The 15,032-nt window shown below is 40.8% G+C and overlaps 1 protein-coding gene across 2 annotated transcripts in view; it reads right to left on the reverse strand.

Moving 5' to 3' along the window:
* The window catches only part of EFL1 (elongation factor like GTPase 1), a 137,190-nt gene that overhangs the window by 81,337 nt on the left and 40,821 nt on the right, over positions 1–15,032 (reverse strand). For both annotated transcript variants that reach the window (XR_014810384.1, XM_021098870.2), the window contains exons 13-15: positions 13,545–13,696; positions 13,168–13,310; positions 7,273–7,411 (exon numbers count right to left, since the gene is read on the reverse strand). Coding sequence is in view for 1 of the 2 variants with exons in the window: in XM_021098870.2 (XP_020954529.2) it covers positions 7,273–7,411; positions 13,168–13,310; positions 13,545–13,696 (434 nt within the window). In the remaining variant the exon portion in view is untranslated. The remainder of the gene's footprint in view (positions 1–7,272; positions 7,412–13,167; positions 13,311–13,544; positions 13,697–15,032) is intronic.

A 15,032-nucleotide genomic window follows, 5' to 3' on the forward strand; every position in this document is an offset into this window, starting at 1 on the left:
GAGCCTCATCACCTCCAAATAAAATAGATAAACTCCTACAGTGAAGAAATAAAGCAAGGAAACACACAAACACAGAATTGGTTATGAGAAAGTCTATCAGATTAAAAAGAATCAAACTTTTTATGTACCCAGCCAAAATGATTTACAGGTGAACTATTTCAAAACTTTCAAAGGAAAATGATTACCACAGTCAAGAGAAATTTCTCTAGAATAGCACTGTCCAACTTGGTAGCCACTAGCAACATGTGGTTACAGAGCATTTGAAATGTGACTAGTGTATCTGATGAAGTGAACTTTTTTAATGTTAGTGACTCTAAACTGTTTAAAACTTTTTTTCTTTTCTTTTTCTAGGGCTGAACTTGAGGCATATGTAAGTGCCAGGCTAGAGGCTGAATTGGAGCTGCAGCTGCCTACCTACACCACAGCCACAGCAACACAGGATCTGAGCTGCATCTGCAACCTACGTCACAGCTCATGGCAACACCAGTTCCTTAAGCTACTGAGTGAGGCCAGGGATCAAACCTGCATCCTCATGGATACTAGTTAGGTTTGTAACCTGCTGAGCCACAACGGGAACTTCCATAATCTATTTAAATTGAAATAATGGCATACGGCTAGTGGCTACCAATTAGACAGTGCAGTTCTAGAGGGCAGAAAAGATGGAAGCTTTCCATTTTGGAATTACCGTGACATCAGGAAAATAATGGCAATTTTATTTATAATAAAAAAAAGTCAGAATGAAATACTAGTAAACTGAAATGTAACACTGTATGAATAAAATACACAAAGTTCAAACACAAGGTCATCTTAATAATCAGGAAATAATTAAATATAATTCAGGACATCAATTTTAACTAGTAGAAAAACTCTACAACCCTGTCTTCAGATGCCACAAACACATCAACAAAAATTAAGTATCTATTCCTGATTTAAAAAAAAAAAACACCACCAACCTTTCCTAGCATGATTAAGAGCTATGAATCAAGAGGCATCAGCAAACTGCAAACTAAGATACTAGGAATACTTTCATTAAAGTCAGGAAGGAACAAGACAACTATTATTATTTATCATACTTTAATAGGAAATATAAAAATAAAAAGAAATAAGACACACAATTATTAGGAAATGGGAGAATAAAATCATCACCATCTGAAAAAGAAAAGTTATTAAAATCAGGTGAAATTATTAACATTAAAATGACTAGTAAGGCTGCTGGTTATTTACTGATTAAAACAGATTCCTTCCAAGTGGAAATGTTGCTAATAAAGTATATTTAAAAGAAATTCACTGTTAAGTAAATTTAAAGTATTACAAAAGTACCACAAAGGCTTAAGAGTCATAAACTGTTGAAATTTCCCTTGAATTAATCAAATCAAATATGTTAGGAAAACCCCTCAAAAGCTTCTGACTCCTCAGTCCCCCCACATGACTAAGGATTCTCTCTCTCTCTCCATTCAACCCACACGGATTTCCTATCAACCCAGCAACTAACCATGGCGAAACTAAAGCCATTTCACAAAAAGGCTAATTAATATTTCTTATTTTCCTCATGTTGTAAAAAGAGGAATATGGTGTTTCCTCTTAGAATATGCCCCTGAAATTTTAAAGATTTAACCATATGGAAGAGATCTGAACATGTAGACAAAAAGGCTAAAGAGTTGGAATTCTAATTCAATTTCCCTCCACAGTTTAATAGAAGCCTGTAGCAAACACTTATTTTTAGAAATATTCTCCACGGAGAACGGAACAAAAGGCTATTGTGTGTCTGTTCCACATGGTAGGGGCTCTCTGGTCCCATCCATACCAACTCTTCAAACATCAGGTTGGAATTAAATGATTTTGAACTTTAAATCGACTCTTTCCAGACCATAAACTCTAACCACACTTATCAGTGGTGTAAGTATTCCAAGTGAGTTATAGCTGAGTTCAAATGTGAAATCGGCATTTTTCAAGTGCCAATAAAAGAGCTTTCCTTTAGATTTTGACTATATACACTGACTTGTTCAAGAATGCCATATAATGTTTTCATTTCCTTCTCCAACAAAAATTTTCATCTGCAGCTGATAAATCTGACTCAGTATTATTTCTGATGAGAAGCATATGGGTATCAGTCATATCACTCTCTACTATTTTCTTATTAAAACAAGAATTACAACTTATTTTCAACAAGAGTAAAAAAGATGGAGTTTATAGGCCTGCCTGATCACTATAAACATCACTATGTCTTAATTTATAATATGTGTACTGCTAAAATATAATAGGAAATAAATTATCTATGATTAGTGGTGTGGTCATCCTGAAACACGTCCACAAATTCTTTGACATATCTTGCAAAAAAAGATGGAATGAAGGAGTTCCCATTGTGGCTCAGCAGTAATGAACCTGACTAGTATCCATGAGGATGCAGGTTCGCTCTCTGGCCTTGTGCAGTGGGTTAAGGATCCTACGTTGCCGTGAGCTGTGGAGTAGGTCACAGAGGCAGCTCGGGTCTGGCATTGCTGTGGCTGTGGGGTAGGCCAGCAGCTGCAGCTCTGATTTGACCCCTAGCCTGGGAACTTCCATATGCCATAGGTGCAGCCCTAAAAAAGAAAAAAAAAAAAAAAAAAAGGTGGAATGAGTTCTCTCCCTTTGAATATTTTGAATATGGGCCAATCTTAGTGACTCCCACTTTTAATGAAAAAGATGTAGCAAAAATGAGGCTGGTGGCTTTAGAGGCTAGGTCATAAGAGTTGACACAGCTTCCTCCTGGCTGTTCTTATTGGGATGCTCACCTGCAGAACCAGCCACCATGCTGTGAGGAAGTCAAGCAGCCATATCTAAAGGCCACATGTTCCAGCCTCAGTTCCACTTCCAGCCATGGCCCCAGCTGATCAGCATCAATCACCAGACATATAAGTGAAAAGAATCTTCACCCTAATTCTAGTGCCCAGGCTTTGAGCACTTCAACTGACCCCATGTGGAACAGAGACAAGCTGTCCCTATGAAGCATGTCCAAATTGCAAATTCATGAAAAATGAAAAACTGCCTTTGTTTTAAGCCACTGGGCGGTTTATTATGCAGCGCTAGATACTCAGTACATGCAGATTAGTTCAGCCACATTCAGCCACCCAACTCACTCTTTTCATTCCATGCCCCCTCCCCAAACAGGAGGACAAACTGGTTTGAAGTAACAACAACAACAACTAGGGTGACAAACCTAGCCTCAGTGAGCTCACACTAGAAACTTGGTAGCCAGACTCCCAGCATTCATTACCCTTGCTGGCAATTAGCCTTCTCTTGTTCTAGTTGCTTCTCTCACCTCTTAACATTCCAGAACTCTTGGCCTTCTCCTCTGTCCTGACTTAAACTTAACTCCTAGCTTTATTAAACACCTGGTTGACGAAACTGCTGCTACTGCTACATATGCTCCAGTTTTTAACTCAATGAACAAATGAAATCTGGCGAAAAAAGATAATTCTGACTCTAAGGTTTGGTAACTGGTTCAAGATGTTTGATAACTAGTTCTGATGGAGCAACTGAAATGGGTTATCAACCCAACCAAGTAGCCATATAAAAAAATTTACTGTTCCTTCTAAAGAATACTAGGAAAGGAAATAATCCTAATTACTGAAATAAGATTTTTCCCTAAAAAATGCCAGACTGAAAAGACAAAGCTAGAAGGCATCTTGTAGATAATCTAATTTAGGACTTTTTTCAACCAGTGGTATACTAATCCGGAAGATCTACAAAACAAAAGTACTAAGAATTTTTACCTCACTCCATCCTCACTGAAACCTCAACCTACCATAATGGCAATTTTAAACTCCAATTGTGTTTGTATCTTATTTTTACATTTGCTTGTATTCTATCTTACAAACAAGATATAAAAAATATAATTTTATTTATATTTTATAGCTACAGCAATAAAATGTATCTATACAATGCTATTTAATATTCTGTCCTAAAGTTTAGGATATATGATTAAGTATAATAAAAACAGCCTTGGGAATCCATAAATATAGTCTTCTTAGAAAAAAATTTAAGTAGCTATTCTATTTTTACTCTACAAAATATTAGTAATCATTACTCTAGTCCAAATTCTTTGGGGAAATTGAGGACCAGAAAGGTTATACAACTGGCCTGAGGCCATGTAACTAGTTAGTAGCAAAACTATGACCAGAATTTTGGTATACTCATGTTTTCTAGTTAGGCCTCGAGTTTGATTATGTTTGGATTAACAGAAGGAAAACTATTACTGTATATGCTTCAGTTCAGAAGGTTGAGTCAAAGTGGTTGGCTGGATTCCAACACCTTCAATGTTACATTTACAATCATTCGGGCAGACCATCTTCCTCCTTAATGTAAAGAAACAGGACCTTCGTGAAGGGGCCTCAGGCACCACCAGGCAATGTCCCGGAAACATAGCTGACAGTGTGGGCTGGCTATTCAAAAGCCAATCACAGCCCCAGCATTCCTTGTCTTAATTGTAGAAACCCTAAGAGACGCGATCCTTGGCCTCGACTGCAGCTAGGGTGCTCGTATGACAAAAGCACAAAGAGATGTGGATACAGACATGAGTCACCCAGAGGGCATTTCCTCCCTAATTTCTTCACATCAGTGCTGTGAGAAAGCCTTTCGTCCTTGTGCCCTCTTCCTGCCAGGAATGTGGATGTGATTCCAAGAGATGCAGGAGGCATCTTCGTTCCATGGGGACAAAAGCCGCATGTGGAGGATTGCAAACAGACAAAGAGAAGGAACCTGGCTTCCTGAGGACATAAGAGGGCCATCCCACCAGCCCTCGACTGTCTATCCTCTATGCAAAGTTACCGAGTGAGGAGTTCCAGTTGTGGCTAGGCGGTTAACGAACCCGACTAGGATCATGAGGATGCAGGTTCTATCCCTGGCCTTGCTCAGTGGGTTAAGGATTCCACGTTGCTGTAAGCTGTAGTGTAGGTCACAGACGCAGTCCAGATCTTGCATTGCTGTAGCTCTGGTGCAGGGCAGCGGCTACAGTTCCGATTTGACCCCTAGCCTGGGAACTTCCATATGCTGCAGGTGTGGCCCTAAAAAGCAAAAAAATAAAAATAAAAATAACCAAGTGAGGTTTAAGATTATGCAGTTGGTTTTCGGTTTTTTGACTACCTGCAGCTAAATAAAATCCTAATTCTTATACAAAACAAATCTGGCTTTTCTCCTTAACCCATTTTGTCCCAGAGTTGTGTCTCCATCTGTCTTTTTTTTTTTAATAACTGAACCTCATAAACAGATGTTAAGTCACCTTTACCATCATCCTAGCTCCTACTACCACCTCAAAATAAAGAGAATAAGGCATAGCTCTTTTCTTCACGAGCAAAAAAGTTCAAACTTATAGTACATCTCCTGCAGTAGACGGCAGAAGTAAGCCTGCCTTAGGAGGCAGATGACAGAGAGATGGTTTCTCTACTTATACCCTACTTAATCTCAGTCCTGGACAGCATATGGAAATCTATAGGCAGAAAGAAGGAAACCAGAACTACTGCAGGTCAAGTTCCCAACCTCTATACCAGGGAAAGAGCACAATGAGCCTTAATTGGAGCAGATACTATAGAAACTATTCACTAAATCTTTTATTCATTCAATCCAGTACCTTTTCTTTCACTTGAACATTGTGCTGGAGATCTTCCACCTCACCTTCCGTTAGGAAACAAAATGAAATGAGCTGAATTTGAGCAATACAGTAATCCCAAGAAAGGCTTCTAAACAAAAACAGTATGTTTTCCATTCATCTTCCAGTGTCTTTCCTGGTAAAATATTTTACTGGCTATGGAAACTCATAAATTATATCAATTGTTAAGGTTCAAAAGCATTTTCCAAAGGGATGAAAAAGAATGGGTAACACTGATGAAAAACTAGGAATTCTACTTATTTCATGCCAAAAAAAAAAAAAAAAGAAGAAGAAAATAATTTAAAAATTAAAAAAAATATCTGCGGGGGAATATCAAAGTGCTTTGCTTTGGCAGGAGTTCCCTGGTGGCCTAGCGGTTAAGGGTCCAGCATTGTTATCACTATGGCTCGGCAAATTTCTCAAACTAAAGTATAAAACCCAGCTGTTCTGGACCAGTAGTCTGGATCATTTCTCTAAAACATAAATACATGGAGTTCCCGTCGTGGCGCAGTGGTTAACGAATCCGACTAGGAACCATGAGGTTGTGGGTTCGATCCCTGCCCTTGCTCAGTGGGTTAAGGATCCGGCATTGCCGTGAGCTGTGGTGTAGGTTGCAGACGCGGCTCGGATCCCGCGTTGCTGTGGCTCTGGCGTAGGCCGGTGGCTACAGCTCCGATTCGACCCCTAGCCTGGGAACCTCCATATGCCACGGGAGCGGCCCAAGAAATAGCTAAAAAATAAAAAATAAAACATAAATACAATTCCCAGCCCAAGCAATCATCCAATAAATAGCTCTGTAGCTGACCAGGGCCCTAAGGGTTCAGAACAGGATATAGAATTCCACAGCACTCTCAGGTTCTTGTGATGATCCAAGGGAAATTCCTTAATCTGAGTCTTGGGGGTGGCACTAAGGACCTTAAAAAAGTGAATGTCACACACAAAAAGCGGAAGCCAGCAAGCAATAAATATTATGGAAATAAGAAACAATATTTACAAATATACAATATTAAGCAACATTCAATGGATAAAATATATTGGAAGAAAACAGACTTTTACATCAGAATAATTTCCAATACTTCAGAATTGGAAGTGTCTTCATCTAGACTGACTGCAATGTGAGCAAGAATTCTCCTTCCCTTCTCTCAAACAAATGGAACCTTGGCTTAGAGCATTCACACACTACTTAAGCAGTACTTTTGGGGATTTTTGCTTCTTTTTTAGGGCTGCACTTGCAGCATATGGAGCTTCCCAGGTTAGGGGTTGAATTGGAGCTGCAGGTGCCAGCCACAGCAATATCAAGGCAGAAGCTAAGCCATGTCTGTGACCTGCACCACAGCTCATGGCAACGCCGGATCCTTAACCCACTGAGTGAGGCCGGGGATTGAACCCGCATCCTCATGGATCCTAGCAGGATTGGTTACCATTGAGTCACAACGGGAACTCCACTTTCTTTTTATTAATACAACTACCATAGTTTATACCAAGTCATTGCTATACATGCTACTTACTCAAATATACTAAATTAAAGGCTGAGGACACCAGAAAAAGAGACCAACGTCATTTCCTTCAAAGATTTCACTCAAGTCTGTGAGACATGTTAGGTATTCTTTCAGAATGGAGTCTAGACATAACCCATGGCACCATCCTACCTAGCACGTTCCCTGGAGGGACCTCCTCTAGATCTTCCAGTTCCCTTCCCATCAGAAGGTACAGGTTTTCCAGAGTACAGCATGCCATGTGGGGGACCGGGGGGAGGCCATCCCGTGGGGCTGAGAAGCCTAATGGCACCTGGGCAAAGAAAAATGACAGAAGCGAAGACAGAAGGTTAGCAATGAAAAATTAGTTAATCTCTACAAAGTTATCTTTTATTCATAAGAAAGGTATAGCACAGCCACATTTCATGTAAACCTGAAACGGCGTGATATAAGTCCCACTTTATGAATAAATTACGAACTAGTGAAGCCTCGCAAAGACTTAAAAACCGTCAAGAGTTCTACATAGTCATAAGCTTAATGGCTAAGTAATACAAATTCTATTGTGACAAAACAAAAACAAAATAAACAAAAACCCCCCACAGCACTTTGTTAGTATTTATATGAACCATGTCATACATCAGTTCTGATGACCATGATGCTATTATTTCAACACTCATTATTACTTTTATCACTTAAAATTGTTTTAATCTTATTATAATGTCCTTTAAGCATTCAGCAAGGGCTTGTGCTAGTGCTGAGTAACACATGAAAATGAGGAACTCTGGAAGAGTAGGAAAATGGAATAAAAATGCCATGAAATGGGAGTTCCCATAGTGGCTCAGTAGTTAACAAACCCGACTAATTATCATGAGGTTGTGGGTTCGATCCCTGGCCTTGCTCAGTGGGTTAAGGATCTGACATTGCCAGGAACTGTGGTGTAGGTCGCAGACACGGCTCGGATCCCGAGTTGCTGTGGCTGTAGTGTAGGCTGGTGGCTACAGCTCCGATTAGACTCCTAGCCTGGGAACCTCCATATGCCAAGGGAGCAGCCCTAAAAAAGACAAAAAGACAAAAAGACGAAAAAAAAAAAAAAAAAGCCATTAAATGGCCAAACACTGCCATTATATGCTATCCTGTTAATCTGGAAGCGGGCATGCTGTGAAATACCAAGGACTCTGATGAGAAGACACTGCATGCACGCACGCACGCGCGCACACACACACACACACACACAGCAAAGACATGCTACAGGGATTACAGATTTATGAACTCTCCATACATCATATTTATTCTTATGGAGATACTATCTCAAATTATTCAAGATATTGTCTTGAATTATTCAACATCTCCATATAAATGCAAGTGTCCTGAAAGTATTTCAACCAAGTAACCAACTTCTGTTGGGTTCCCTCAGGCCCAAGGCACTGTGTTAGTGGAGTGAAGAGAAAAAAACGTCTGGAACACAAAAAATACACAGACAACAAACAGAGAGTGAGTGACAAAAAGGCAGTACAAGCAAGTAAATTCATAAAATCTCAGAGGAGGGAGCAGCTACGGTGTTTGCGTAGGTTTGGAAACATCATGAAAATGATGACTTCTTAGACACATGCTACATTTAAACATACATGTTCTGATTCAGTGACAACTCTGCAGAGTAAAGACAGGTTGGAAAAAAATTTGAAATAGTAAGGATTAACGTGGAAGAAATAGACTTGTGCACAGATAGTATGATTGTCCACTTAAAACAAGTTCCAGATAAATTACAATTAGTAAGAGAATTTAGCAAGGTGGGCACACACAGAGTTAACTGAATGGCCCTAGATCAGCAATTTATATATATATATATATATATATATATATATATATATATATATATGTAATATATATCTAAACAGTAACTCTTAGAGTAACAACAAAATATAAGAGAGCTTGGAGTAAGTAACAAAAGTGATTAAAGATTTTTTTTTTTTAGTGGTGGGCCAGTGACTGAATTTGAGCTGTAGCTTCGACCTATGCCACAGCTGTGGCAACACTGGATCCTTTAACCCACTGCACCAGTCTAGGGATCGAACCCGTTACCTCTGCAGCAAACCAAGCCACCTATAGTCAGATTCTCAACCCACTGCACCATGGTAGGAACTCCATGGTTAAAGATCTTTATGGAGAAAACGATAAAAATTTAATGAAACACATTTTAAATGGCCTGAATAAATGAAGAACCATACCTAATACATCCATGGATAGAAAGATTCTGTACTGCAAGTGTTTATTCATGCCAAATACATGCACTGATTTAAATCAATACCAAAGTCTCAATGGGGCTTTTCATGGAACTTGGCAGGCTGACTGTAAACTTCAGAGAGAAGAGTAGAGAGTTAGGAACAAAGAAAAACAGAGTAGAGGAAGCTGGCCTTTTGGATGTCAAATATATAGGAAAAAAGAAGAGTTGAACAGAAACAACGATAAACAAAAATGAAGTCTGATAGTTCAAAAACAGACCAATGTACATGTGAAACTGGTTTATTACAGAACTGACAAAGAAGATGATTAGTGGGTAAAGATAGGACTATTCAATTAATAATGTTGGAACAATTGGTTATTTGTATAGGGAAAAAATGAAATTTTTTCTTCTTCATAACATATATAAATATTGACACAAACATTTAAACAAGAAAGGCAAAACATTAAATTTTAGTACAAAAAACAAAAACTCTGGGTCTGCAGTGTAGTCATAACTTTATCTTCTTAAACAAGATACAAAAAAGTAAAACCCATGATGGAAAAGACTGATAAATTCAACTACATTAAAATTAAGAACTACTGTCCATTGAAAGATACTAAATAAGCATGACAAGTCCCAAACTGAACAAGGAATTTGCAAAACTTAAAACTGACAGAGGGGTTTCCATCATGGCTCAGAGGAAACGAATCTGACTAGTATCCATGGGGATGCAGGTTCAATCTCTGGCCTCGCTCAGTGGGTTAAGGATCTGGTGTTGCTGTGAGCTGTGGTGTAGGTCACAGACGCGGCTTGGGTCTGGCGCTGCTGTGGTTGTGGTATAGGCCGGCAGCTGTAGCTCTGACTGGACTCCTAGCCTGGGAACTTCCATATGCCATGGGTGTAGCCCTAGAAAGAACAACAAAAAAAACCCTGACAGAGAATTAGTATCCAGAATATACAAAGAATATATAAAAAACAATATTAAAAAGTATGTATCGCACAATAGAAAACCAGGCAAATGACCCAAAGAGATATCTTCACAGGAGAAAACAAGAATGACCAATAAACATGTCAAGTGGGTAGTAAGGAAAATGTAAATTAAGACTGTAAGAAAACACCACATCATACCTATCTGATTACCAAAAATCAAGAAGCCTGACAATATCAAATTTTGGTGAGGATGTGGAATAAGTGGAACTGTTAAATACTGCTACTGGGAGTATAAGTCATAACTATTTTGGAGGACAATTTGAAATTATCCAGTTAAGCTAAAGTATACACAGGCAATTCCATTATGGGTATATTACCTAAAACTTTTTGCAAATGTGCACAAGGAGATATGAGCAAAAACATTCAAAATAGCATTGTTTAGATTAGCACAAAATGAAAGCAGCCCAAATATATACTGACAGGAAAATGGATAAATAAAATGTTTATTTCTATAATGAAATACTACACAGCAGTGAACAATGAATGGACTATAGGAATAAGTGTAAACTTAAATTTACCTCACCATGTTAAATCAAAAAGCAAATTGGAAAAGAATAACTACAGTAAGATTCTATTCAAAGTCCACAAACAGGAGCTCCCATCATGGCGAAGCAGAAATGAATCCGACTAGGAAGCACAAGGTTGCAGGTTCGATCCCTGGCCTCACTCAGTGGGTTAAGGATCCAGCATTGCCGTGAGCTGTGGTGTAGGTCACAGATGTGGCTCAGGTCTGGCATTGCTGTGGCTCTGGTGTAGGCCGGCAGCTGTAGCTTCGATTCGACCCCTAGCCTGGGAACCTCCATATGCTGTGGGTGTGGCCCTAAAAAAAACAAAAATGAAAAACAAAACAAAACAAAGTCTCACAAACAGTATATTCTTCGATAATACACACAGGTTGCAAAGCTACAGAGAGAAGCAAGGGAAGGAGGTAGCAGACGGACTGAAGGTAGTCCCCTACCATGATCCCTGCTTCCTGTTGTTCACCCCCTGGTGAAATTCCCTCTCCCTAAGTGCGAGTGGGGCCTGTGACTTGCTTTTAGCAATGGAAAATGGCAAAGGTGTTGGGATGTCACTCCTGTGATGACACAAGATCACCATACAAGACTCTGTCTTGCAGTAAATTGCTTCTACAGTCTCCTCTCTGGCTTGATGAAGTCAGCAGTTGAGCTGCAAAAGTCCACGTGACAAAAAAACTGCACGCAGCCTCGAGGAGCTGAGGGCAGCCAATAGCCAGAAAAAGTGTGGGGTCCTGAGTGACACAGGTGTGAGGATTTGAATTCTGCCAACAAACTAAGTCAGCCCAGAAGCAGATCCTCCCCCATTTGAGCCTCCAGAGGAGCATGCAACTCAGTCAACGTTCTCACTGAAGTTTTGTGAGATCCTAAGCAGGACTAGCTAAGCTGTGCTCATACTCCTAAGCCACAGAAAATGTAGAACAGTAAAACGCGTATTGTTTTAAGCTGCTAAATTTGTGGTAATCTGTAACATACAGCAATTGAAAAAGATAATACAAAGGATAAACACAAAATTCCAGGTAGGGTTATGTCTGAAATAGTTCAGTCTTTTTTCTTTTAAGTAGCTGAAGTTAGGCTTTATGGGACTCCAGTGACCGATATAAGGAGTCATCTGTGCTATCAATTCATTTTATCATTCCTGCTTGAGTCATTTGACACATATGCAGTTGATTTCAACCTCGAGCCCCACAAGAGCAAAGATACACTATGTACCGAAGATAATAAACTGGAGTGCTCCTGGAATTTCTAATGCCCAATAAATCAATGTTTCAGTAAATCACAATTTCTTACTCATCTTGACAGTTCAAAGCAAAGAAAAAAAATTCGCCAAGACTTCACCCGTTCTGATAAAACCATCCAATTATGTCTAAATCAAGATTGCAATGGATTTTTACACATGCCATACAGCACCTTCACCCTCCCATAAAATCTAACCCTACTCCCACCAACTGCTATGCTCCTTCTTGCTAAATGAGAACATGTCACAGACGAGCAAAAACTGCTTAGCCACTACTCAGCACTGCAAGCTCCAAGGATTAAACTGTGAGCCTGATAGAATAAGCATTCAAGGCAAGGAAAGCTGATGGCACAGACTTCCTTCAACTGCCATCTCGCTCTCTTTCGCTCAGAGCCAAGTACGGTAGCTTCCCCAATTTACCTGCAAAGAGAGGAGCATGTACTCTTCTGCTGGTGATGTTGCAGGGCTTATAAGCTTCTAAACTTGCTGCTCCTTGATGATCCTGACTGGCTCCCTAGACCTCTGGCATTATCATCTCACGACCTTTATCACTTAGTCACTACACATACAGCTTGCTTATGTCCAAAAATGTTCTGAGACCGCTCTAGCCTGTGGTTTCTTACTTGCCCTTTGGCTCAGACACATTCAGATGCTGGCTGTTCACCGACTTTCAGACCCTCCTGATCAGTTTCTAGGATCTGCCTGCCCAGAAACTGGTACCTATCACCTGCCCACTGCCTGTAATTGTGGCCTGTGCAACTTAGTTTTTGGATTTTCTTATTTCTTGAATATCTGCCAAGCCCAGGTTCTAGCATGACAACTGTTCTAACCAGGTCTTTCCTTTAGCCTTGAAGAGAAAAGCCTTATAATTAAATAAGGTTTGAAAACTTGGTTCATATACTAGTTTAATTTCCCAAATGCTTCTAAGCAAGACAAGTTTATCTAATGTTACCAAAGTAACATAAGAGGAAGTACACAGATTTACCTGAATGTGCCTTTCTAGAGACAAAACAAATCTACCAATAAGGCAATCACCAATCTCAATGATTTTGACAAGAGAGCAGAACCTTGAAACAAGATACTAATGTTTTATCTCCAATTCTTACCCGCTGCAAAAACTCAAGAGGGCTGTATTTGGGCCCCAAGACAAAAATTTTCTTTCCTCTTCGAGCCACACCACTGAATACTCGGGCAAAGGCAATAAAAGACTCTTGGTCGTTTCCTTCCTGGAGCACCTGTTGCTCATCACCTGCCAGAAACAAATGGATAGTGAGTGCCAAGAATGCTCTCTGCAGTCCAGGAACTGCTGGGAAACACAGTGAGAACAAGGAATGTGCTATATCAGCCCAGTTTCAGGAAGGAAACACCAAGAATGAAAGAATATTGATAAAAGCTACCTGTAAGGCTAAGAGCCCACGAGCTTAAGGAGGAGGGTCCCATGTCAAAACCCCAGCCGGCCAAAGCCTATTTAGGAAAGCTATACCTTTCGGCTCTTCTTCCTTTGGACTCGCCTCAAGGGCACTCCCATCCTGGGTGGGCTCCACGGGTGCCTGCCCCTGCGCCGCTGCCAGCTTCTCCGCGTGCCTTCGTCTGGCACGCTCACGCCTCTCAGCGATCTCTTCTGGAGTGAGAGGTCTACAGAATATTGCGAATATGTTAACACCTGGCAACATCGAGTTCTCTCTCGGTCTGTCTAAGCAGGACACAGAAAGTAGGAGAAGAAAGAGACGATGATGGCTGGTCTCCGGTTCCTTCCAGGTGGAAGGTTTCTCCAAGGTCTCTCCCTAACTGCAGCAACAGGACAGAAGGCCTATCAGGCTTTCTGAGAATGAGTGTCAGCTTATGAACTGACATGCAAGAGCTAGTGTCCACCCAGAGCCACACATGGCAGCACAGAACCCTTCTCGGGCACCCACATTCTTCCTCACTGAGGCAAAGGACAGGGAAAGAAAGGGGATGAGTAACAGTTCCCAGGGCTCAGAACACCCCTGCAGAGCGACAAGCTTAAGACCCCAAGAAGAAACTGAGGTCTTCTCCGCAGGTACAAAAATATATCTTCATAGAAAACGGGTCCAAAAAGGACAGACTGAACTTCTTTGCAGAACAGATGCTGACTCATAGACATTGAAAAACCTGTGGTCTCCAGAGGAGACAGTTTGGGGGTAGGGGGATGTGCTTGGGCTGTGGGATGGAAATGCTGTGAGATCAGATTATTATGATCATTATACAACTACAGATGTGATAAAAAAAAAAAAAAGAAAGAAAGAAAGCGGGTCCAAGAAGATGGGTTTAACGTCAGGCTGCACATGGGCAACGCAGAAGGACCGACAAGTCAAATGGTGATTCTCAGCCACTGTGTCAGTTAGACCCAAGTACCATCAGAGCAAAGGCAGTGTGTGGGTGTGTCTCGCATTCGCTAGGAGGGAATGTGAAGAAAAGGGTGTCAGTCTGAGGAACAGGGGCTAATTAAACTGTTTTTTCTTTTCTAAAGATCATCCTCATGTCTGTCAGGTCACAGAGAAGGAACACGGCGTCTTAATAACAAAAAGTCTTTATGAAAGGGGAGACTAAGTTGAATAAAAATGGATATTCTGCTTCAGAGTTTAGGTTTGGAAGGCAGAAACCAAGCAGGGACACTATTTCCCATGACCTGGCTCTTTTCCACGTGTGGGTCTTTGTGCACCTGCTTGCATGCTCGACCAACTCCAGCGCAAACAAGAGACCACTACGGCCCCAAGGCTGGTAGAATCCTGAACTCTGGGACTCAGCATCAAGACACTCAAGCTAACGCTCTGGTCCTAACTTTATGCTCTGGCTCTGGAAGCTGGGCCATGGTGCCTGATGCTGTCACTTAGTGCCTGCCCCTCCTGCTGCCCCTCCCCTTTGGCATGAAGATTCCTGTGTACTCCCTGATCTCTAACTGACACCTGGCTGACAACCTCATCTCCCACCCGCCATGCCCCTTCCCTTC

This window comes from Sus scrofa, chromosome 7 (genome assembly GCF_054392235.1).
Source record: "Sus scrofa isolate SSC_HxYL_T2T_F1_AM1 chromosome 7, Sscrofa_HxYL_maternal_Yorkshire_Landrace_v2.0, whole genome shotgun sequence".
Classification (NCBI taxonomy): Eukaryota; Metazoa; Chordata; class Mammalia; order Artiodactyla; family Suidae; genus Sus; species Sus scrofa.